At 35.6% G+C, this 25,103-nt stretch overlaps 3 protein-coding genes across 3 annotated transcripts; 2 read left to right on the top strand and 1 right to left on the bottom strand.

The window, feature by feature from the left end:
- The first annotated feature begins 1,007 nt into the window (after positions 1–1,007).
- LOC113665909 (uncharacterized) lies at positions 1,008–11,439 on the top strand. The gene is made up of 13 exons (XM_089199803.1): positions 1,008–1,768; positions 2,225–2,723; positions 3,202–3,312; positions 4,273–4,358; positions 4,624–4,687; positions 5,605–5,743; positions 6,450–6,585; positions 7,089–7,202; positions 7,903–7,973; positions 8,215–8,297; positions 9,012–9,080; positions 9,511–9,603; positions 9,820–11,439. The coding sequence occupies exons 2-13, from the start codon at positions 2,652–2,654 to the stop codon at positions 9,946–9,948; spliced, it is 1,167 nt and encodes a 388-aa protein (XP_089055929.1). The 5' UTR covers positions 1,008–1,768; positions 2,225–2,651; the 3' UTR covers positions 9,949–11,439.
- On the bottom strand, positions 10,674–15,246 carry LOC113665912 (Fanconi anemia core complex-associated protein 24). Its single transcript, XM_089199804.1, has 6 exons — positions 14,992–15,246; positions 13,787–13,929; positions 13,267–13,416; positions 12,826–12,970; positions 12,323–12,354; positions 10,674–12,145 (listed from the first exon to the last, which is right to left on the bottom strand). The coding sequence occupies exons 1-6, from the start codon at positions 15,233–15,235 to the stop codon at positions 12,065–12,067; spliced, it is 795 nt and encodes a 264-aa protein (XP_089055930.1). The 5' UTR covers positions 15,236–15,246; the 3' UTR covers positions 10,674–12,064.
- LOC113665911 (beta-catenin-like protein 1) lies at positions 15,173–23,982 on the top strand. The gene is made up of 16 exons (XM_027181642.2): positions 15,173–15,300; positions 15,876–16,028; positions 16,221–16,327; positions 16,699–16,838; positions 17,786–17,883; positions 17,975–18,068; positions 18,295–18,386; positions 18,490–18,562; positions 19,067–19,125; positions 19,274–19,422; positions 19,580–19,712; positions 20,235–20,283; positions 21,224–21,402; positions 21,718–21,855; positions 22,671–22,743; positions 23,201–23,982. The coding sequence occupies exons 1-16, from the start codon at positions 15,271–15,273 to the stop codon at positions 23,287–23,289; spliced, it is 1,656 nt and encodes a 551-aa protein (XP_027037443.2). The 5' UTR covers positions 15,173–15,270; the 3' UTR covers positions 23,290–23,982.
- The last annotated feature ends 1,121 nt before the right edge of the window (positions 23,983–25,103 follow it).

Raw genomic sequence — 25,103 nt, 5'->3', positions numbered from 1 at the left:
CACTCGCGTTGGTTTATCAATTGTAGGAAGCATAGAAAAACTTTGCATACACTGAAGCAGTATCTGGCTGTATTTACAGTTTTCATATTTTAGCAAGTCTATATTGAAATCTCCCATGAGATATATATTATTATTGTGATTACTGAAATACTCGAGGGAATCCGAAAGATAGTCAAGAAATTGATCTGCATTATTATGTTGTCGGTTAACAATGCCGCAGATATTTTTCTTGTGATTTGGTAGTGAAATTTCAATCCACAAGGCTTGATAAGAGGAATTAGTAGAGCGTTCTAAGACTCGATATTTATAGTTTTCATTAATAAAAAGACCAACACCACCGGCAGACAACGGGGTTTTAACAAATTCAAAGCAATAGCCAGGTAGTTGTGATATAAAATCAATAGATTCGCCTACGCACAGTCGCGTTTCTGTAACACCTAATACCGTGAAATTATGTTTTACCTCACTGAGTACGTGACACTGAAAATGTTTAATATTTTTTCTTAAGCTTCTTATATTAGTGTGAAGAACACAACACAAGTAGACAAGAGCAGACATTCCAACCCTCCCGATTTGATCGGGAGTCTCCCGATTTGATGTGTTGCCTCCCGCTCTCCCGATTTTTATCAGGTTCTCCCGATTTATCATAAAATTCTGAAAACAAGGAAAAAATTGCTTATGTTATAAGTATTTTTTGCGATCTGAGTGTAAAACGTTACTTTGCTGTTGTTAATCCATCTTTTCAGAATCTAAGACCTTAAAGAAAACCACAGAAATGATGTCAACATGCTGGAAATGCCACTTGAGAGAAACTAAATTTGCAAAATTTCCTGGGGGGGGGGGGGGCCATGCCCCCAGACCCCCCTAGAAGCTCGCGCCGTTGGCGCTCATCTTAGCGCCTTCGGCACTAAAAGAGTCTCCCTATTTCTCCTCAAAAGGGGTTGGAATGTCTGCAAGAGTCCGTCTTTCTCGCATTTCCTTCCCCCCCCCCCCCCCCCGAAAAAAGAACACATGATCACATGTTTTGCGGTGCATAAAAGAGAGCATTAAATTTCCCATGATGGCCAGTTTGAAATGATAATTAATATTACGCCTCAAGAGTACACAAGGATGCTCAACCCAGCACTACCCGAAACCAATGGTGACGTTAGGAAAATCACTGGATCAGCGTGAAAAGGCGAAAACTAATTATAAAACGGAACTTTTACGCAAAATATGACAACCTGCTTTTGTTTACTGATATAAAGGAACTATTCAGCATTCTATTGTGTAAATCAAACTACACTGCATTTACTGTATATAATTTCATTCTGAGATAGATTTAGTACAGGCACCCTCCACGTAGCACAAAATAATCAACGCGAAATGGTGAGTATTCTTTCTTCTGTACTGAGCGATGCTTGATCGATGATATATCTTATTTCGCACGCGAGTGCTGAACCTTATAAAATCATCCATCTCCTTAATAAATTTCGGTATATAAAGTGTTGAATTTTCATTGTAGTGACGGACAGATCGACCTTTTCGCGTCAACAAAGACAAGAAAATTTTCCACGCAGTCGGCGATGTATTATTTCTCAGCTTGGCTGCTAAAAAAATCGACACTTTTGGCTGAAAATTTAACTTTTCATCATTAATCGAAAACTAATTCGTGCCTAACATTCGGACTGATCCTTAGTAAAACGTGTCGGGTTTCTTTTTGCTTTGGAGGAGAATCGAGACATCTTTTATGGGTTTAGAACTGGTATGGTTAAAACTTGAATAAAATGTAAGACGGCCAAAACGGTCGACGTAAGAACAAAAGATCCGAGGGAAGATTTACAAGTTTATTACACAGCAAATGAATGCAACGGTACAATAAAAAACGGGAACGAGTGACACAAAAGCTAGTACAGCTTAAAATCCGCTTTAAAGACACTCTCAGGAAGGCAACAAATCAACTGAACTCACCGAGCAAACAGTTGTAACTTATAGTCAAATACAGGAAAAGGTAAAAATAACTTAAAACCAAATTTGGGCTAGGAGCGATTAATTAAAACAGGAATTACATAGGGGAAATCGGCAATTAAAGGAATAATACAATTAACACATTACTAACAAAATTAACACATTCCTAACAAATCGCTAACATTCCTAACAAATCGCTAAAATTCCATAAAATAGAATAAACAGAACAAACATGTTTTAAGTAAGAAATAAGCCTAAGTGACTCTGTCACAAAAAGTTACTCTGATCTTGGTAAAATATTTATTATCCAATTGTGTTTTGGCGAGAAAAGTATCGAAAAGTCGTTTTCCGATGTGTTGTGTTTGTATCTTGCACTCCAGGAAAATTGTCTCTTGCAAAGTGTTTAATAAAGAAATTAGAGGTCAAAACTAGGTTATAAAATTGTAAGCGTGTTTATTTTTAACATTTGGTAATGTAATACTAGAAAATGGAGAAAATTTGCATAAGGAAAATTGAATTTTGACATTTTCCAAGAAGTAACCTACGGTTACTACCTTTTCGCCTTATTTGCCGTTTCCGTGAAACTGGGTACAAACTATCCCATACACCTTTTGGGTACTATCAAATCAAATATGGCGGATGAAGGTTGCCTAAGTGAATGTAAACAACAAATTTAGAAAGGGTATGTAAGGTCAGTTAAAAAAATGCCTAGTGAAGAAGACTCTGATAGTGACGTACAACAAGGAGCGACGTGGGAGCATCAGTCCTTGGCACAGGTATGATCAAAACAAACACTGTCAATGACAAATCACGGCTTTTGTTTGTCTCGATCTGTAAGACATTACAGCATGGATAACTTTTGATAAACAAATTAACATATGCGTCATAGTAATTGTAGCGGAATGTGTAATAAGAAAATTTTAAGACTCGATCGCAAAATTGAGATGAAAACCTAGTCACCCCTTTTCAGTGACAAGAGAAATAAGAATACCAGATTCATTTTTTGACAAAGAGCCAAGTATAATTCATGTTGACAATTTTCAGTCTTTTCATAGGAAAAATATGAACAAAATAACATAGTTGTAAGATTTTTTTTCTCTTAGGACTTCCCTGGTTTGCATCGGGTAAGCAAATATTGAGCCAGAACCGTTTAAGGTCCTAATAAAGAGAAGAAATTGAACAGATTCTGCAAAGGAGATTAACTTAGTTACTATGAAAATAAGTTTCTTCTCCATCCTTTAAATTCCTCTACAGGTTAAGATAAAAGTTCTAAGAGGACATAAAGATGCTGTAAACAGCTGTTCATTTGCCTTTGAGGACTCCAAAATAGTTACAGCTTCACATGACAAGACTCTGAGGCTTTGGGTGGGTTTTTTTCATCCACTTACTTCTGATTCATTTTATTTAAAAAAAGGTGTAGCCAATTTCATTTATTATTAACTTATTAGTAGTATTTTAAATTAATATATGTTTTTACATTTTTTTTCTTTTTGATAATAGCTAGGTTTAATGAACAATCTTGTATATATTTTTTGTAAATATTTCTGTAAACATATTTAATAGGAAGGTTCAATTAACGATTTTGTATATTTTTGTGAGAAAATTTCTATAAACATTTTTAATAGTTAGGATTGATTTATAACTTTGTGTAGATAATAGGTAAGTCCACATCAGCTATTTTAGCTGCCACTTTTCGACCTACCTTAACTATTAAACTCCCATGAGTGACCAAGACAGAATTTCTCCTTACAATATCAATACAATATCAACCAGATAGGTAATGAGTATAAATAAAAATAGCAATTTAAGGATAATCAGTTGATCCAGTACTAAATTCTCTGTACTAACATTATAAGAATTATATAGTTGACAGTGAGGAGAGTTACAAATTTGATCTAGTCCAAGTTATGTTGGGAAAACAAGGTGAAATATGCATTACCCATTTATCATAATTACATAATTATGGAATTTGCAGCTTATCCAATGCTTAAGAAGATAAAGAAGGCTGTAAAGGTTTTGGTTCCTCTTTAATGTATAATTATGTTACAAAAATTTTCATCATCTTGAAAAGGTGCACATATTTGATATCCAAGTTGTATTGGCCTTTTACAATGAAAGACTAGTGTAATCACATCTACATGTGTAATACAATCACCTACTATGTTGAAATAAGATTGTCTGGGTATGACAGCTTGGTTTGGCTGCCTTAATTTCTGTATGCTTACTTTTAATAATTCCCTCAAAGTTCCACACACATTGTGTGATTAAAAATGCATACCTTAACATTCTTTTTAACTTCATGTACACTTGTGTACTTTTTTTTAGGATGCCAATTCTGGAGCTCAAGTCAATGTCTTTAAAGGTCACGATTCCTATGTTACATGCTGCCATACAGACCCAAACAATGCCAGGTTTGATGAAAGTTGAAATACTTTTTCTTTAAAAAACACTGTTGGAGGGGGCTAATGGATGATTTAGCTTGCTAAGTTACACTTGTTAGCATCTATCCTTGTGGTTAGATCCTAAAAATGCACTGTTTATTTTGAAAATTAAAATGAATTGGATTGTGTCCTTAGCAAACACATATCGTTATTTTCTGGAGATTCAGTAAAAGAGCTCTCAGTATCAATATATCCAGGTGAACTATACTATTAATATGATATACTTGTGGTCTAGGATAGCTTCAGGTGGATGGGATAAAAGGCTTCTTGTCTGGGATATTCAGACTGGTACAATTCTGGTGAGCATACTGAAACCCAATTTAAACCTTAATAGCGGTAAATATATATCCACCATCCTGTTCTCTATATTTAACAAATAGATTCCAAGTTGCTGTGTGTCTGTTCAGTAATAGATCATAGATGACGTCAAAATGTGGTAAGAACAAACAAGTGGCACAAGAGGCGCAGTTGAGTGTGTCACTGATGTTCTTACCACATTTTGACGTCGTCTATTATCTATTACTGAACAGACGCATGGCAACTTGGAATTTATTTGTTAAAAACAATAAAGAATTAAAAAAAGTTTTAATGATGACGTCATCTATACGTCTGTCCTCCAATAGATCATAAGTGAGAACCAATCAGAATGTGTGCATATTTGAGCTTATTATATAAATTATTACCGACAATGAGAATTTGTCAAATCATCAATGGCTTTATTTAGCAATTTTTTTCCATTTTCTCATGTCCTTCATGTTTGATTCAGTGGTTATACTGTAAGGAGAAATATGGATATGCTAGTCACTCTTAAGGGAATAGAGAGTTATTTTATTGCATGAAACAACCACTCAACTCTGCTCATTTAATAATACAGAATACCATGATGAAAGTAAATATAAAGAGAGGCCTGCGGTTGGTCAGCATGAGGTTGCAAGAAATTAGTGCAAGGCCATGCACTTACTGTTAACTGGGGTTTCTATGGCAAAAAGAAAATTACTTTGGACTCAAATCAATTGTGGGGAGACAGCCAAGTCAGGCTTTTAACTCAATCCTGAGTTTCTTGTTAACAAGAGAAAATTGAAGGCAACCCATCTTGTTTGATAAGTCTTTTTATTAGTTGTCCTATCATCAAAGTGGTCAGGAGTTTTTTTTTAAATTGTTGAACAGATGAGGCACTCATTCACAGATTTACTTTTTTTTACTTTTGTTTATCTAGTGGGAAGCAATGAATGAAGGTATAGTAACATCATGTCACTTCTCTCATGATGGACGTTACCTTGTCAACAGTAGTGACTTGGATTTTGCTGTCAGTGTGTGGGATGTCCGAGAAGGATCTCTCATCAAGAAACTTTTCAGTGAGTAGCATGATTGTTTTTTTGCAGTGGGAGTTGCATGTTCGTGCCTTTAAGGAATTTGTATCACTGAGGATTATTTTATCTTAAAAACATAAAGAGTCTATTGGAAAATGCACAGTGGGTAAAATTAGTAAGACACTACATCTTTTAACTGAGTTGTCTTATTTTCCATTACATTGCTAACAAACATATTGGTGACACTCTTTTGTGTTCTAATTTGCATTGTTTTTTCGTGACGAAAACAATCAGTAAAGAGTGAAAAGCAATATCTCTGTGAAACTGATGGAAAATCCTGCTCTGATGAACAAGGAAACACTAAATATGAAGAACATTTCATAAAACTCAGAATTATTCAAGGATTTTGTCCACAGTAAATAATAAAGGAAAGGAATTGAGAAAACGTATCTATTGACATGTAAGAATTTTTTATCGAGTTCATGCTTTGTTTTTCTGGTCAAATTTATAAAAAGGGATGTTACCTGGTAACTTAAAGATATTTGCTTACTCTGAGGGCTTTTCCATTAAATATTGTCTTCAACACTGCATGATAAAAGAAAATTCACATCTTTAGACTTCAGGATGGTTTTCTCTACATAACCATTTCAATTTTTGTGATCAGATGTGCAGTATTTAAACCTCTAGGAATAGTACAAGTATCTCTTAAATATTTCATTTAGTTTCTCCTTATGGTCACCTTCACTACCAGATCACAAGAGTACAGTTACATGTTGTCGCTTTGCTCCAAGCCAAAACAGGATTTGTACAACCTCCATGGACAGAACAACAAAGATCACAGACATGCTTACATTTACAAATGATTATAATGTTACTCTTACAATGGGGTGAGGCTTACAAGTCAGCTTTGAGGCTTCATATATCATATTATGTACTAAATAATTATTACTAACACTAGCTATGAATTAAGTCTTTAGCTCCCCGATCACAAAACTAATTCACTTAACTGCTGTTAGCACATTTCGTTGTAGGTTATTTAAATAATTTGATTTTATTGCAAACAATATCCCCTGGTATTATATTGCAATTCACATAAACTTTCTGTTTGATGGTGAAATCAAATTGTAAGGAGAATTTAAGTTTTCATAACTCTTTGGAATGATAGGGAACTCTTTGTTAAGTTCACCTTGGTAGTATGACTGCTTGTCATTACAATCCAATTTTCATAGCTGGACAGTGATTGCATTAAGTCTGCTATACCTCTTAGCATGTTAGACAAATTGCTAAGAAATTATGTGTATGATACTCTGCCCACAATGTCTTATTTACTTATTCACTGATTCCATGGTGCATCAATTAGTTGATAATTTAGCTCATTTTTTATCTCCAGGGGACATATCAATGTTATCTCCAGCTGTTCCTTCAGCAGTGATGAACACTTATTGGCCACAGGATCATGGGATAAAAATATTAAGATATGGGATCTTGCCACTGGTGTCTATAGGTACCAAAGTGCTGTTTGAATAACTGTATTATACAAGCATTATATTTCAGGGTCCTTTATCAAGCAAATAGTAATGTTGTGTAGTAGATGTAAAGAATGGCAGAAATCACCCACTTTATATAATTCTTCTGTACTGTAGCTAAGTCTTAAAAAGCAGGATTGTTGTTAAGAGATGTAGTTGTACAGGAGGATATCCTCTATGTCTGAATTTAAAATAGCCCAGGTCATAGAAATTTTGAGGAAGAATTTTGTGATTTGCAATTCCCAATAGACACCTTGAAAAAGCCAAGGTGCATTGCTGGGGTACTCATCAGAATGTACCATTTGGAGAGAGAGGGGGGGAGGGGAGAGGAGGGGGGGTGGAAGAGGGTAATTTATAATTGTTCATGGTTTTATCAAATATTTATCCATAAAGTATAGATGGTCTTTGTCTTACAAGCTGCTTTAAGTTTTATATAGGAAAATACTAGAAGGCCATCCTCTTGCTTTCCTTATCAATACATTTTTTTTTAATGTTTCTTCATAGCATGAGTAAGGCAAGCAATTTTTTTTTAAACTCTCTCTTACTTCATTGAAACTTTACCTTTGAAAAACACATCAAATAAAATATGTCATGAAATAGTTTTGTTACATGTACTTTGTGATCTTATGTTCCTTAGTTTTAATTTATTTCTAAAGTTAAACCTGTTTCATTAACCAGGAATCATGGACCAATCACTCTCTCCAAAGGACATGAAGGTTCTATCAGTGCATGCAACTTCAGTGAAGATGGTGAGTTGGAAAATTGATCCTGTTTTGTGTTTCTGTTTGATCCATGCCTTATTAATTAATAAAATTATTATTTTAATTGATTCCTGGTACTAGATTAAGTACATTCTGCCCCAAGATGATTATGGATGTTACATCAAAAATACTTCAGTCATACAGTTAATGGAAATTGATGATCACTCAACTTGATTTTATTTTTCATTTTCACTCATTCAATGTTTCTGTGATGTTGTCTCCATTGCAGGTGGCATATTAGTTTCTTCATCATATGATGAAACTTTGGTTATATGGGATGTTGAAAATTGTTGTCAGAAATTTGCCCTCAAGGTATTTACACATCATTTTAACCCTTTAACCCCTAATAGTGACTGGTATCCAATTTCTCCTCACCATGTCACCCCTGAATCAAACATTAAGGACAGGAGAATAAAGGAGCTGATCATCAACTAAAGAAGCTCTTGATTGTTAGACAAATTCTCCATGTCTGCATCCTAAAACAATGTGTAGATAACAGTATGGAGAATATGCATTATTTCTCACTAGACTTTATGTTACTTTCAATATATATGTTATATTTTACATTTATAGTAAAATAAGTTCAAGTAAGATTCCAGAATGTTACTTGCTGGGTTAATTTGTAATTTGCTCTTACAGATCTTTAGAGCAGCACTGCAAGTACTTTCCTTTCCTCTGTTTTGAGTTAAATTAACATAATTCAAATGGGAATAGAAAGTTAATATTTTATCATGTGACCCATACAGGCTCATGTGCACTCTTATGTCAAACATTTAGTAGAGTCATAAAATGCCATCAGTCCTATGTACAACCCTGGAAGAAGGGAAAGGCAAGAAGAAAGGCAGGACAGACAACTGAGGGGTTGTCCTATGATCAAATGCTTATTTACTGGGTCGAATAGAGCCAGAGGGAAAAAATCTTGAGCTCCTGGTCATGAATTATAAACCTTGCTGTACTCCATACATCATTACCTTGTGCTATGAATTATATAGCATGTTAAACTGACTATTTCCTGGTTTTTTTCAGGGTCACACAGGATGGGTGAATGACTGCAGATTTAGCACTGACCAGAAATGGATAATATCCTGCTCAAATGTTAGTGTGTTATGCTTTTAAATGAAGGCCTTTCAGGATGTTTAACAAGGTTTTCATTCTAAACCAAAAACTTCCCATTCATGTAGCCTCCTGGCCCTATAATTGTAATCAATTTCATTGCGGGTTAATTATCATGTTTTTGTATCATTTTTTAAAGTACAAGAGCAGATTAAGTATTATTCTTAGGTGGTTGATATTATTTAGCTTGTTAGTGTTTTACCCTGAACAAGAGAGCAAACAAAGTTTCTAGCTTTAATTGTGTCCAATTTTTGGAGGTATACCAAAACACTTGAGTGCATAATCTCAGGAACCAGTGGTACTTCTTACCAAATTAAAATAACAGCCTCAGAAGGATTTTAAGTTTGCATGAAAAAACTGTTACTGTGAATGGAATTCATAGTAATATTATTTATTAATTTTTGTGTTTCAGGATAAAACTGTGCGTATGTGGAACATTGAATCAAGTGATGATATACCAGTGGTACTAGAACACAGAAAGAACATTGGGTTAAGAATTGTCCAGGTTTGTTCAACTTTTTATTGTTTACATTTTTATACAGTTGGGTCGTGGAATATATTCCTAAATGAAACAACATGAATTTGTTTTACGTTTGAGTGCCTATTTATGGTGCCTTTCAATTTTTAAGTGACCGGGGTTTTACCATTTTTTGGTTTGCAGTTTTTGTACCATGTCATTGGTTCAAACCCTCAAAGTGTTCTTTATTCCTTTTACTTTCAGTGTCAAAATTGCAGCAAGCCTTTCTCTATTGCACAATTGGATGATGAACAAAATCACAAGTACTGTGTTTTCTGTCGCTTGGAGCACCCTTCAGAATTCTCAGCTTCACCAATTGACTTCAACATGTGATCTTTAGTCAACCATGAGATGAAGCAATAAAGACAAAGTGTTGCTGCCGTGAACATTACAATTCAAATCTCTATAACCATGAAAGATTTTAAAAAAATGAAACAATTCTTTGGTATCCTCCTACATCCTTAACTCTTTTTTAACTCCCAGGAGTGATTAACATGTAACTTCTCCCTACAATATCTTTGTCATCCAGCAAACAAGTAATGGGAATACTCAAACTTATCAGATAGAAGTTGTCATCGCAATCTAACACCAAATTCTCATAGCTAATTGACAAGGAAATGTGTAGTAGCTAGGGGGGAGAATAAATAATAATCAGAAGTTGGGAGCTGAAGGGTTAAGGCAAAAACAGTAATGTTTCCCTTGTGTGTTAGATCAGGTACCAAGACAAATTCGATTCATGTACTCATTGTCTCACCTTTTATTCATTAAGATTTTAAACTTACAAATCAATAACATAACAGGGCTGGGTTGTTCAAAGCTGGGTTAAGATAACCCAGGGTTAGTGTGAAATCCGATTTCAGATCTAAAAGCTTTACAAGAAAATTCAGTCGAATTCTTTTTGTTTAGAGTATGACTATTTGATGCTTTAAAAAGGACACTGAAAATTTTCCCAAAAAGGCTTTTGAGTAAAGGAATAAAGAAACGCAGATTAAAATTTAACCCTGGGTTAGCGCTAATCGGCCTTCGAACAACTGGGCCCAGAACTAGACAAGGTCATATTTATTTTTTCTTATATTTTAATATAGCTCTAAGTTATTGAACCACATTGTAAATAGTCAAAGCAATGGTATTTGTACAAAATTGACATGTTCTTACTTGACTTTTGCAATTTCATACTGTGGATGAGACATTGAAACATTGTAGTTATTTAATATCAACATTTTTCTCCATTTTATTAATATAACTGTATGTTACACTGTTATTTCCTTTATCTGTAGGTTGAAACTGTATACATTAAATGGCAATAATGTATAAACTTTTAAAAGTATTTTAGGATTTTATTTGTGTTTACAGAGCCTTGCCTAAACACAAGGGGCTTTGGCAGAATTTGAAATACTTATGCAAATGGAAGGTATTGTTGATGAATTGGTTAACTTAGCCCTCTACACTTAACATCAGTAAGCATATTCTCAATATTGTTGCTAACAAGGAGAATTTGTTTGACAATCAGGAGCTTCTTTAGTTGGTGATCATTTCCTCTACTCTTGTGACCTAAATGCATGGTTCAGGGGTGATGTTGTATGGAGAAATCAGATGCTTTTTAGGGTTAAATGGGTTCTACTGGCCTCCATGAGTGCATAGATGGAGCTACGTAAACACATAAAAAGTCTTCCTTTGCTTTTACAAAATATCAAGTTGCTTAAAAATAAATACAATCCCAAAACTTCTTCACATTTTAAACTTCCTTTCATTTTAACACAACTATCAACCAATGAGAGTGCAATTAGTATTTCATTTATTTTATAATAAATGTTACAGCATTAATTTTTGTTTCGGCTGTACTCTATCTCACCTACTGTATGTCCTAGTGAACATTGTGATGATATTCTTCTGTTTCAATTGTCCTCCCAATGTTTACTCAAACAATATACATCACAACTGGTTCCAAACCTACATCACTGTTAACTTTAACTCCCAGTAGTGATTAACATGTAACTTCTCCCTACAATATCCATACATTCTCCAGCAAACAGGTAATGAGAATACTCAAACTTATCAGGTAGAATTTGTTATCTTGATCTAATACCAAATTCTTGGAAATAATTTACAAGAAAATGTGTAGCAGCTTGAGAGTTAAAGGGTTAACTCTATTTTATTTTACACAATAAGTTTTTTCTTTGGGCAATTGTCTATATGATTGTATGACCGAGAAAAGAAACAATCAAAACTTTGAAGCTTGCCACATAGAATTTTTTCTTCTTGCCTACTTTTGTGAGCTATGAATGAACTTACTGAATGCAAAGTCTGTTTTGTTGGGGGTAACTAGTTTGTGATGATTTTTATTAGATAAAGATGATTGATCACACAAGAATAAACATTCTCTTTACAAAATTCTTCAGCCTTCTTCTAAATCTTGTTTTATTCTAAAACCTACACTACACTATTTCTCCTATTGTTTCCTTGCATTTGTAGCTGAAAAAAAGTCTTTTATTTGCAGCGCATTTGCATTACCCACCACAGTGGCAAGAGACTGAAACAAAATGTACATTATATATTAATATCTCAGAGCAAATGTTATTACATATTATGATCAGAAACTGCAACAGTACAGACATCCCAATGTACTGCTCCTGCGCCACTCATAGTTTACACAACAAAGTGTTCGAGAATAATTCAAATCAAACTAATAAGTGATCATGTAACTTACTGCAACTGAAGCTTTACAGATTTGTTCAATACCTAAAAACCAAAATGGAGAAAGTTTTAAGTTAATTTGTGTATTGAAAAGCAATATGTTTTTTTTTCCAATAAGTGCTCTATGAGAGCATTATTTATACTGTTCAGCCTTTCAGGTTTTTGGGATCAAAGAAAGTTTTTCCTCTTTCAAGATATTAAAGAGGCAAGGCATGACATTTACCACAAAGTACAAATGACAAAAATTGGACAAAATGCCATCTGCTCTCAACATTTACACTGTATGCATGAATGTGAAAATAGGTGTAGCAGCTGTGAACAATACTTTTTTTTGTTAAGGGTAGTTTGAGGATTACAAGAAAATTGGGTAAAATCAGAGATTGCTTTTGTTGTTGCTCAAACATGCTATTATTACTGTATGTTGTTTTTTCCTGAAAAACTCCTAAATTGCACATATTAAGAGAAAACCAGTTGGAAAATTTTTGTTATAACACTAAGAAGCCAGAAAATACCTACTGTTGAATTTAGATAATAAGGCCACAGCTTTTTTCTGTCCTACTCCTGGTACATTCTGTAGAGTTGTAAGTACGGCTTGATCTGTGGCTTGTGGTTTCATCTTAATGCGGTAAGGGTTGCTTTGGGGTTTACTTTCCAGCAAAACCTGGAAAGAAGTTTTGGACCTCTTAGCAAATCAAAACACAGTTTTCAATCTCTTATACACAATAAATAGCAATTGCATGTACAGATTAAAGGAAAGTTATCTCCAGTTACCAACAGGTTTAAAATTTATACCTACACTGATATTTCAGTTAAGGATGCAGTGCGCATCAAACATTGCAATTACCAGGACAAACAAAGGGTAACTTGGCCTTTAAAAAAGTTACAATTTTTTTGATTTCCCAACTCTCCCTACAGTCATGTAATATTTGACCCAGCCCTTCCTTCCCAGTAACTCACCATTTGAGCTAAGATTCTGCCAGCTTCAACAGGTGATGCTACTGGAAGAAGTACCAGTCCTCTCTCCATTACAATGAACTTCTGAAGTTCATAAAAGTACTGAGAGCTAAGTGATGTCTTTTCAGCAATTATTACTTTTCTGAATGATGCCTGAAATTCAAAGGAATGGCATTTCATTTTGTGAAATTAATAGCATCCTGTCCAAATGATATCCTGAATAAAATATTTAGGGGCAGCAGGGATGGCACAGTGGTGAGAGCACTCCCCTTCCACAACTGTAACCTGGGTTCACTTCCAGGACCTGATGTCACATGTGGGTTGAGTTTGTTGTTGGTTCACATCCTTGCCCTAAGGGTTTTTCTCTGGGTCATCCAGTTTTTCTCCCTCGGCAATAACCAACATTCTAAACTCCAATTTGACCTGGAACAGTGGACTGGAAGAGCCTTGTGGATTTTCCACTGCTAGATCATTGTTATTATTATTATTATTTAGGTAATGTTATATAATAATACTGTTATACCTTTCCAAATTTGAGCAGTTTCTCTTTGTAATTGTATCCACCAACCAGATCTGCCTCAGAGAGATAAACCACACCAACATCTGATGATGGGCTGAAATCCACCACTCCCATGCAGTCATCCATTTGAATGCTCACATGATTTTCTGTCAAGATATCACTTAAAGGATTGGTCATTCAGCTAGTAAATAAGTAAATTTCTCCATTTGTTGGTCAGCCTGCAAGTTACCAGTACTATTCAGTTGGTCTATCAGTCACATAGACAGGCAGTCAGTTAACCCTTTACACCCTAACATCAGTATGCATATTCTCCACACTGTTCTCTATACATTTCTTAGGTTGCTGACAAGGAGAATTTGTTTAACAATCAAGAGCTTCTTTAGTTAGTGATCATTTCCTTTATTCTTGTTACCTTAATGTTTGATTCAGGGGTGATATTGTAGGGAGAAATCACATGCTAGTCACCCTTTGGGGTCAGTCAGTCACTTACAGTTGGGTAGTAAGTCAGTCAGTCAGCCAGCCTAAAGGTTAGTCTGATTGGCAGTAAGTTAATCAGCCAGGCATTTGGTCAATCAATGAGTCAATTGCACAGACCATCAGTATGCAAGTTATTATGCAGTCAGTCCATCAGACAGTCAGTAAGTCAGTGGGCCAACCAGCCAGTCAATTAGTTCATAAATAAGTAAGTTAGTCAGACAATCAGCGAGCCATCCAGGTATTCTGTTAATTGGTCATACAGTCAGTTAGGTGATAAGTTACTGAGTCAGTCATCCAGGCAGGCAGGTATGCTAAGTGTTGATTTTTCATTTTCATTCTGTAAATCTACCAGCAATTTTAATCACTCATGAAGATAACCCACTAGTTGATTGGTTGCATAATTCAGAAAGTCAATCAGCCAATTATTTCTTAACCATTCATTCCAACAATCAAAATATTAGTCTATTGGCCATTTACATTCAATCACCTAAGTAATTATGACTGAAAAAAAGTCAAACAATTCCATGTGAAATAAATTAATAAAAGCTTCCTGGCTGATTCTAAACTGCATTAATCTCTGGGTTATTATAGTGCTGCGAATGTAAGCTAAAAGGGGATGAGAAACATCAGCAGACGTGAATTTCATCCATGTTGTTTTTACATTTTTAAATTTTGGCGCGAAATACCCGCGAACCATTAATATTAAACTAAAAAAACATTCGAGTCGTTACCTTGTAGGGTTTTCACAACGTCACTTTCATGAAATCTTTCATTGACAAGAATGTGTCCGGGAAGAATACAGGCACCATGAAGCCTCGGTTGAGTTGGAGTGAATTGAGACGACGAAAGCGCCGCCCTACTGGACGCCATATTGTAATTTTGGTACTTCCGTGACCAGCGGTAAAAAAACGTAGAAGCAAGCGCAGACAAATTTGCGCATGAATTTTGAAATGCTTGTTTGTAAGCGGAAGACATTTTGGTAAATAATTCCATATTCTTGCTCCATCAAAATGAATGTTGCTGATTTACTAGCATTTCAGGTATTTAAATTGTTGTTTTGTGGGAGTTGATGATGCAATGTCTGTTATTAACATTGTCTAGCACCATATATTAATCTCAGACTTAATCGGAGGTTCAAGAAACAACTTCTTAAATTGTTTAAGAGAACACGAAACCTTTTCCGGTTTTCAGATTTGAGTTTTATATCTCTGGAAAGTTAAATCACTTGAAGATTTGTGTTTTGGTTTAATTGTATCCTCATATAAGAGATTCTTTTCTCAGTCTTTGGTATGATACTGTTTTGTAATGAGAGTGAAACTTAAAAATACTGAACTCCGAAATTAGAACCAAGACTAAAATCGAGCTTCAACATTTATCCTTTGTCTGATTTCAACACAGTTGCAATTAAATAATCAATGACCCATCATAGCACTTTCAGAAATTCACTCTTGATAGTTTCACTTTCCCCCTGCCCTTCCCCCCCTGCCCTTTCCCCCACCCCTCCACCCTCTATCCTATGATTAGGGTTTGGCATTCAAATGTTGTATGTTGTGGTAGAAAATTTTTACTTGAAAGGTTTATGAGATTGTTTTATTTGTTTATCTGTTTGTGATAGCCTGAGAGAGGAGCCAAGAGAAAAAATGATGAGGAGGATCAGGTGTCCATTAATACAAAGAAAAGACCAATGGCTGCGGACAGGCCAACAGGTTCTGGTCTGTCTGAGGAGGAAAGGTTGAAAATATTGGAAATGGTAGAAAATGAACCAGAGGTCAGTTTTGTCCATTTGAAGGATCAGAAATTTAGAAATTTGTTTGTGTCAACATAACAAAATGGTGCAATCAATGGATAAATTTTTCATAGATTTTTATCTTAATTTATCAATGCTAAGTGGAATTTTTTGTTTCTCTTTTCACTTTTCATCTGTAGCATAATTTTCTTTTTTTTTCTTTTTGAAACTTAGATGGAAGCTCTTGATGTAGGTTCTCTGAAGAGGATGCTTCTGCTCTTTGAGAAAAAAGTTACAAAAAATCAAGAAATGAGGATAAAGTACCCAGAGAATCCAGAGAAGTAGGTCTTATTACCTCTCTCTAATTTGTTTCAGTGAGATCAACATTTTTTAACTGTGCATCCTATTAAGTCAAAAAATTATTAGAATATATTTACCCTCATTAAATTTATTATAGTTGTGTGATCCTCTCAATGTTTTCCAACTCTCATGGATTAACTAGAAGTCCCCCAGATATATAATGCAGTTCCTGGCATTTGGATATATTTTGCTCCAAAAAGGGGAAATCAGGTATTTTTTTAAGCAAAAAAAAGGTTTGGGGTGTTAGATGGAACTGCAAAAAGGTCTTTGAAAGATGTCAAATAGGTTTTTTACAAAGGAATAACTGTGTTTTACATGATAAAGAAGTGTAATTTTGTTTTATTCTTGACAGGTTTATGGACTCAGAGCTTGATCTGAATGATGAAATTCAGAAGTTACATGTTATAGCCACAGTTCCACATCTCTATCAGCACATTGTAGATGTTAATGCTGTTGGAACCATCCTAGGCTTGTTGAGCCATGAGAATTCAGGTGAAAAATATGGATACTTTGATGGTACCAAAAGACTGAAAGATTTATAAGTTTTCCTCTTTCTTTTTGATGCAATAGTTGCATAATTTTCATTTTATGACTGTACGTTACAAGGAGCATCTGGTTCATCTTCCTTGACCTTTTGACCCCTAAGAGTAACTAGCATCTAATTTCTCCTTACATTATCACCCCTGAATCCAACATTAAGGTCACAAGAATAAAGGAAATGATCACCGATTAAAGCATCTCTTGATTGTGAAACAAATTCTCCCTGTCAGCACCTTAAGAAAAGCATCAAGAGCAGTATGGAGGATATGCATACTGATGTGAGGGTGTAAAGGGTTAAATGTAAGAATCAAAGGCATTATTCATTTTAAACTAAAAGCCTGTCCTTTTTGTCAGTGATTTTTTTGCCACTCTTGTTTTTAGGTGTTATTTATTGGAACTATGGATTAATGAAATAGTTTATTCAAAGTCAACACCAGACAGTCTATATGCCTGAATTAAAAACCATAAGACTTCTAAAAAGTACAGAATATGATAATGAGGCTACAATGAAATGTTAGACACATTTGTTAAAAACTATTAACATGTTGTAATTTGAACTATGGATGATAATAAAGGGGTTCTAAAATGGTCAGTTTGACAGACTGACATGTTGAAAAGTCTCATGTAATGTGCCTGTTGTCAACAGTGACTTGCTTTCAGATTCAGTAGCCTGGCAAGTTTGTGGTGTTCTATAGCTATAATAATTACCTTTGAATAGGTTCTTGCAGTGTATGCACAGCTGTAGCTGATCATGCCTATCAACTTGGGTGGGGATTCTGGCTTCCTCAAATTCCTTTCCATACCCTGTATGGGGTAAAACTATCACTGCCAACTTGTTCTCTCTCAATATCTCTAGTCTATTGATCCTAATATTGATAAAATAATGATATTTCCAACAGACATCTCTATAGCTATCATTGATCTACTCCAAGAAATGACTGATGTGGACACACTTAATGAGAGTGAAGAAGGTGCTACTGCTCTTATAGATGCACTTGTAAGTCCTTAGTCTGTGCTATTTTCTGTACTGGAGTGCTTTTTCAAATTGTTTCTAATGATAGATGCTGATGTGTCTGCTTTCTCTTTAGCTTGAAGGGCAAGTGGTTGCTCTTTTAGCCCAAAATCTGGATAGACTGGATGAAAACATCAAAGAAGATAGTGATGGTGTACACAATACATTAGGTTTGTTTAAATAACTCAAACAGAATCATTAATTTTTAGAAGACTCTATTCAATTGAACTAGGTTTTCTTTACTGTCGTATACCTGTATTTCTGTTCACATTTATGATCATTGTCCATTACTAACTGCCACTGAATTCCTTTCTTTGCTCCAAATATCAACATAAGGTTTCTTTACAAGATTGTAGGCAGTGTTGTTTAATTTTTATGTGTTTTCTCTCTGATCAGGAATCATAGAGAACATGACTGAACTCAGACCTTCAGTATGCCAGGTGGCAGGTGAGCAAGGAATGCTGGGATGGCTTCTCAGAAGACTTAAGGTAACTTATTCAAATCAACTTTAAGTGCAGTTTATTCTGATTATATAAGGGTGAGTATCTCATTCTGATTATTTTTGTCTTTTGTTTTCTGAATTTATTTTAGCAAAAGCCTCCTTATGATGCCAACAAACTTTACTGCAGTGAAATTCTCTCCATCCTTCTTCAAAATACAGAAGGTAATGATGAATGAAGATGGTAATAATTAATAAAATAATCATTAGTTGCTAGAGTAGTTGATTTATGTTGATCTCCAAGCTTATTTTATCAGAAACTAATCAAGACTTTATGTACACTAAATAGATTATTTTTCATTATAATCCTAAGAAACAGTACTTAAAAGTAGTTTTGTGGATTACCGTTTGCAAAATTTGAAATTTTGTCCCTAAAGACACAAAAGAATGAAGGTATGATCAACATCTTGAGGCCAATTTTATCATCTTGTCCCCAATTTAAAAAGGAGAACCCTAGTTTTTTTCTTCCTGATCCAAAACCTTTAGAAAATGCCTTGCTTCTGTTGAGCTTTGCAAATAATGGACAATATATGGGCTCTTTCATGAGAGAGTGTACACTTGATCCATAATGAATAACATTTAATTCATTGAAAAAGATGGAAGCAGAGTCTCCATATGTACATGTTTTTTAGAAATTTATACATTAAAATAAGGTTGTTTTCTCACCAGAAAACAGACAGCTTCTTGGAGAACTTAATGGAATTGACACACTACTACAATGTCTATCAGTAAGCCCCTTTTAGCTCAATATCATGATAATGCTACTGGTATTTTTAATAATTTGTTTGAGAGCCACATTGCATCTACTTTGAAGAATCTGTTAGCTCTGTGTAGAAATGCTTAAGTAATTCTAATATTTAGCTGATATCATTACAGCTTTACAAGCGATATGACCCTACCTCATCCGATGAATTAGAGTTTATGGAAAATCTTTTCAACTGTCTGTGTTCCTCTTTGATGCACAATGCAAACAAAGATCTGTTCTTGAAGGGAGAGGGACTTCAGCTTATGATTCTCATGTTAAGGTAATTTTTTTAACACCTACTTTTTTTTTTCCTTTGCTTTCCTCATGTTATCTTTCGTTTCGTTTGAGTTGAATGCCTTTAAACCAAGTCCCTTAGTTAATTTTCTGAATAAAGTTCTACTTTTTTCAAAGATGACTTGGAATGTTTTATTTTTTAGGGAAAAGAAAATCTCGCGTAGAAGTTCCCTGAAGGTGCTGGATTACGCCATGCAAGGAGCCGAAGGAGCTGAAAACTGCAGCAAGTTCATTGAATTCCTGGGACTTAGAAGCTTATTTCCGTTATTTATGAAGGTGAGGAACAAGTCGTCTAATTTCAGGAATTTAATAACGTTTTCCATTTGAGGGTAGGCCCTCATTATCAGCACAGCAAGACACACGTTCCTCCGCCCTCGAGAAGATTTTAGACGAGTCGGCGAGAGGTTTGCCAGGGACGTAGCACTATCAGTGCTAGACTCCTTGCAGACCTGTCGCCGACGCGCGTTCAAGGCCTCATACTTTTATCGCAGGCGAAGAAACGTGGGCTATTTAGGGACTATTTGCCGCCTATCATCTTGTTGATCATGAATTTAAAAAAATTCCTGTCTAAGGAGGAAAATTGTGTGAGTGTTACGATTTTTGTATGCTTTTTATCTAAAGGGTTAGTCATGAATGTTCTTAAAAGCCCCTAAGTTAAGTATCAAACCAAATATTTTAGCAAAAGACTGTCATAAATACTACCAATAGTAATAGGTTTTAGGCCAGAATATTAATAAAAGTCTTAAAATGTTTAGTGTACATTGAGAAGAACTTTTGTTGGGTTTTTTCCTTTTCTAGCCCTTCAAGAACAATAAGAAAGTTGGGTCCTCAGAAGAAGAAACTGAAGGTGAGCTTTAACAGAACGACATCACGTTGCCTAAAAAAGTTAAAATTTAGTTTTTGTATTCCCTATCAAATGATAGGTCACAGTAGTTATTAACCAGATAATAACGGCTTAGTTCTCTGACAAACTCTGGCTAGAAACAACCTTTTAAGGTCGCGCGTGGATGCTTGTGAATCATGCTTGAAAGAATGTGTACTGCTCTTGCACAATGCAAACATAAATAAGTACCGTCAGGGACATTTTCAATCGAATGGCGAAAGTATTCCGGGACTGCTTTGGTTTTGCCTTACTTCACTCCCTGATTGGTCCAGAAAACTCGCACCATTCATCTCAACCAATCAGATGCAAAACTAAAAGCAATCACGACTTGGTCGCCCGCGTTTTCCCGCGCTTTTGGCAGTTTGGTTGTTTTTATTTTTAGTTTTCATTGGCTCTTAATCATCGTATCATTTCCTTTCTTCTGATTGGCCGCTTTGTGATTAATCTGTTTTTGGTTTTACGACACTCAATCGAAAAGCGCTCAATTATTGAACTAAAAATTGTGAAGCTCGGACGACAAATAAAAAGAGTTGTCGTTCCTTTATCACAAGTGTGGGCAAAGGAAACCCACAGATATCCCCCTCCCCCTGTAGAATTTCTGAGATGCCTTTCCCCGTGGGCCGCTCAGATTCTAGCAGAATCTCGTTACTCCACAACTGAGCTCCAGATTTGCCAGTGTAACTTAGTTAAACAAAGCACGCAATCAGAATTTCTGATCTTAATCAATATGAACCCAGTATATGGCTGAGACAACTTTTTATGGAACAGCCAACCGTAGAATCCAGAGATCTTAGGTTTTATTTCGCGTGGGAAACTAAAATTTTTTTCTTAGTCGCGTTTATGCGACGAACGAAGAACATCTTTTACACCTGACTTTGATGTGTTTTCTGTTCTTTCCTAACAGAACACACCTGCTCAATAATAATGTGGTTGTTTAGAAACCTATCAGGGAACTTGAAGACCCGTCTTGTGCAGAAATTTGTGGAAAGTGATCACCTCAAAGTGGATAGATTAATGGAGCTTCACATGAAATACCATAACAAAATACAGGAGTGTGACGCCAAGATAGAGAGAGAGAAGCAGGTCTGATAGAGACTGGTACACATGGCTTTGGGGTCGATACAGTAGCACTTACTTGCCAGAATCGAACTTTTGAAGGATAACGTTGAAATCCTAAATTATTATCGAATAAGAAGCTACCTTGATTTTGTTATTAAGCTGTCAGAGAGGTAAACGTTAATTTTGGGGTCCGCGCTCGCGTTATGTTTGTGTCAGCGGATTACAGGTTCAGTTTAGATTAAAGATGAAAAGTGAAGTATGAGAAGTTTAGGGTTCGCCTAATACTGGATTCATAGTTTCTCCAAAGCATGTCTTAAGCTGTTAATCTTCATTCCCCAGGAGCTACAAGATGAAGGCGAGGAGATAGACGAAGCGTTAGAGGACGAGTTTTACATGCGGAGACTGGATGCCGGTCTGTTTACGCTGCAGCTAATTGACTGTATCATCATGGAAGTGTGTTCTTCTGGTGTCCCCTCGGTATGACTGTGCAGAATTAATTTTTTTTTTCTTCGTTTGTTTGCTTTTTAGATTTTTGTTTTGTTTAGTTTTTGTTTTTTGGGGGGGGCGGGGAGGTATTTTATCGCGGAGAAGATTACATATTTTGTGTTTCTTTTTGTACAAAAACAATTTTTGGAAATTGAGACAAGCAAAATTTTCATTGGACACTGATATTTTGCAATTTGCTCTTGAAGCAGCCAAACATAAACAAGGAAGGGAGAATGAGAAATTTTCAAGTTTTATCAATTACTAAGTTATGCAGAGGGTAGTTATGATCGATAACTCGTGGATGGGTAACTTGAAAGAGTTCAAAAACGAAAAATTGGAAGTGAGATGTGACCCTCACATAGAGTTTCCTATAATTCTATTCTAACGCCATTCCACCATGATATTGGAATAACAAATATGCCATGGAAAGCGGAGCATCAAAATGGCCGCGCTAAACGATTCAAACTTTGATTTTTTTTCTTGCTATGCAGTATTACCATTCATTCTGATATCAAATTAAATCTTCGTTTTCTCGGTACTTATGTCTGAAGAATAACAGTTGTGACCTAGTTTAAACTACGTGTTTTTAATAGTCCTCTACTGCGCAGCCGCAGTGTGAAATTGTCACACAACGCTCTCTGTCAATAGTCGGTGGTAGTGTCAGTCAAGTGAACGTTCCCTGACAACTCCAACCAATAACTGCGAGTTAGATCCATCTCTTAGACCTAAAAGCTCTCATTGTAGAAATGTAGTAAGAAACAGTGTTACTGCTGGTTAATACAATATTTGTATTCTTTGATTTGCAGATAAAACTGCGGGTGGTTACTCTGTTAAACCAACATGGAGGTTCTTTAAAAGATATAAGAGCAATTATGAGAGGTACGTTTAGAGGATTTTGACCGGCTTGCCAATGAATGCCCATGAAAGTTGATGTACGGAGCTTTACAGTCCTTTCAATCTTTGTGTTCGTACAATCATTTCCTTGGCTAAGGCTAAAAAAATTTAAAAAAAGTCATGAATTGCTGAGCGGGTTTTCATTTTTGCGGAATTTGTGGTCAGCCTTGGATTCACAACAATAAGCCCCCGCGGAAGAAAGAAAAACTCCCGCGAACAAAACGCTGCTAAAATATACTACAACTGGCCAACTGTCAAATGATAACCTCTGCAGGAATATCAAGCATCAGCTTGTATTTTTTGTGCGACAAGAAGGAAGACTGTATAATAACTGGTAGTTTAAGAGTTCATATCATTATGACGCTTTAAGGGAGTCATTGGCGTGGATTTTGGTCAAAATCCAACGTTGATTTTCTTATTTTCATTATTTATATTTAATTAGAATATGCCGCGAGTGTGGGAGATGCCAAGAGCAAGGAGAGTCGAGAAACTGAAAAGAAGAGAATCCTGTCGCTTATCGATAGATTTTAAAACCGCTGAACTATGGATTCGGTGATCAAGGCTCATTTGCATACGTCACCACTCGCTCACAGAAGCCTTCGGATCTCTAAACGCAGCGAGTCAGTTTCTCAACTGTAACAGCTTCTCGAAGTCACAATTTCAAAGAGCGAACAAAGTGTGCATGCCTGCGAGTCTGCGTTTCATCATTTAACTGGGACATAAAATACAACAGTTTCTTTTAAGTGAATATGACAGTGATCTTCGCAGTAATGAACACTACTTAGGCAGTTGTGAAAATAAGGCCTGAAAAAAAAGAGGTCTGCACCAGTATCGCAGAGGTCATGGGATCAAACTCCTTACTGTCCTTAATTTTTTCCAGGCGTTATTTTCACTACTGCGTACTTAAAGTAGTGTTCACTACTGCGAAGATCACTTTCATGTACACTTCTTTATCCGCAGTTCGAATATATGATTTTCATATATTCACAGTCATTTAGTATCTTTTGAGTGTCTAAAGTATTTGCTATGAATGAAGAGATCTTCTGTTTCAATTATATGCTAAAGCAGTTCTTAAACTAAGGAAAACTAGTTTAAACCATTTTCCTTTTCACAAGGATCTGTTATAAAGCTGCACAAAAAAGGTTTCTTTTTTTCAACATACGAACATACGTGAACTGTATTTGTACCAAAATAAAGTCATGGTTTTTAGCCATCCTCATATAAGAAGTGTAAGGTTACCTTGGCTTAATGCCTTCATTCCTGCTTGGATGCCCCTTTTCTTCACCCTTTAACTCTCAAGATCTGTTTGTTAATTCTCCCCTCTAGATGCCACACATTTTCTTGCAAATTAGTTATGAGAACTTGGTGCTGGATCAAAATAGCAGCTTCTACATGATAAGTCCGAATATTCTCATTACCTGTCTGCTGAATAATGTATGGATATTGTAGGGAGAAATTTTATGTTAATCACTTCTGGGAGTTAGAGAGTTACCTTTCTTAAAGTTGAGGGTAAATATGTGGTGTTTGTATTCCTGAGGTGTCTTGTCCTCCTGAGTGACACAAACATCAGCAATTTGTTAGGTCCCACATCTCCATCTTCCTCGAAGTGGCGATCTGATGGTCGCGTCAGCTGTGGCAGCTGACATTTTTTTTTTTTTTTTTTTTCACTTTTTGCAGAACTTTTTAAAGGAAGTTGTAAGTGCACATATTACCGACCCACGAACACTCGAATGAGAAAACACAAACGGGTGGCTGTCGTTAATTTCAGGTGGTGAACATAGGTTGACATGTTTACTTGCCCATTACTTGGCTGGTGTATGATGGTGCTTGATTTATTAGTAAAAGGCACTTGTTAGAATGGAACGGGTGTAGAAAGAAAAACGCGAGAAAGAAGCTCGCGAGGCACATTACGCAAACTAATTCACCCCATAGATAGATACAAACAAATATTGTTATGTCTGTCGTATTCCAGCGGTGATTGCAGCGGACGGACAGCAGACCCGCTGATTTTTAGCGAAACATTGATTGTCGACATGTCGAACCGACACTCTGCCAGGTGTTGTTTGAGTACAAGGTGCACATTTTTTTTTTCGGTTCTGGTTATTCTGCTTTGGTCGGAATTTGGGCCTGAAAAAAAAAGCGAAATTAGAAAAGGAACACAAGTAACGAGAAAATAACGGTAGACCTATGATTACGGAGTTTGTCGTGGCGGGGGAATCATTTGAATGGTGATCAGTGGGAAAATTCTTAAAAGATAACTATAAATTATTAGAATGCTTCTTGAACTAAACCACAAGTTGTCTGGCAAAACTTAATTGATGTCCTTTACAGCTTTCATCTCAGCC

This window comes from Pocillopora damicornis, chromosome 3, assembly GCF_964200805.1.
Source record: "Pocillopora damicornis chromosome 3, jaPocDami1.2, whole genome shotgun sequence".
Taxonomy (NCBI): domain Eukaryota; kingdom Metazoa; phylum Cnidaria; class Anthozoa; order Scleractinia; family Pocilloporidae; genus Pocillopora; species Pocillopora damicornis.
This window is presented reverse-complemented; position numbering and strand designations above follow the sequence as displayed.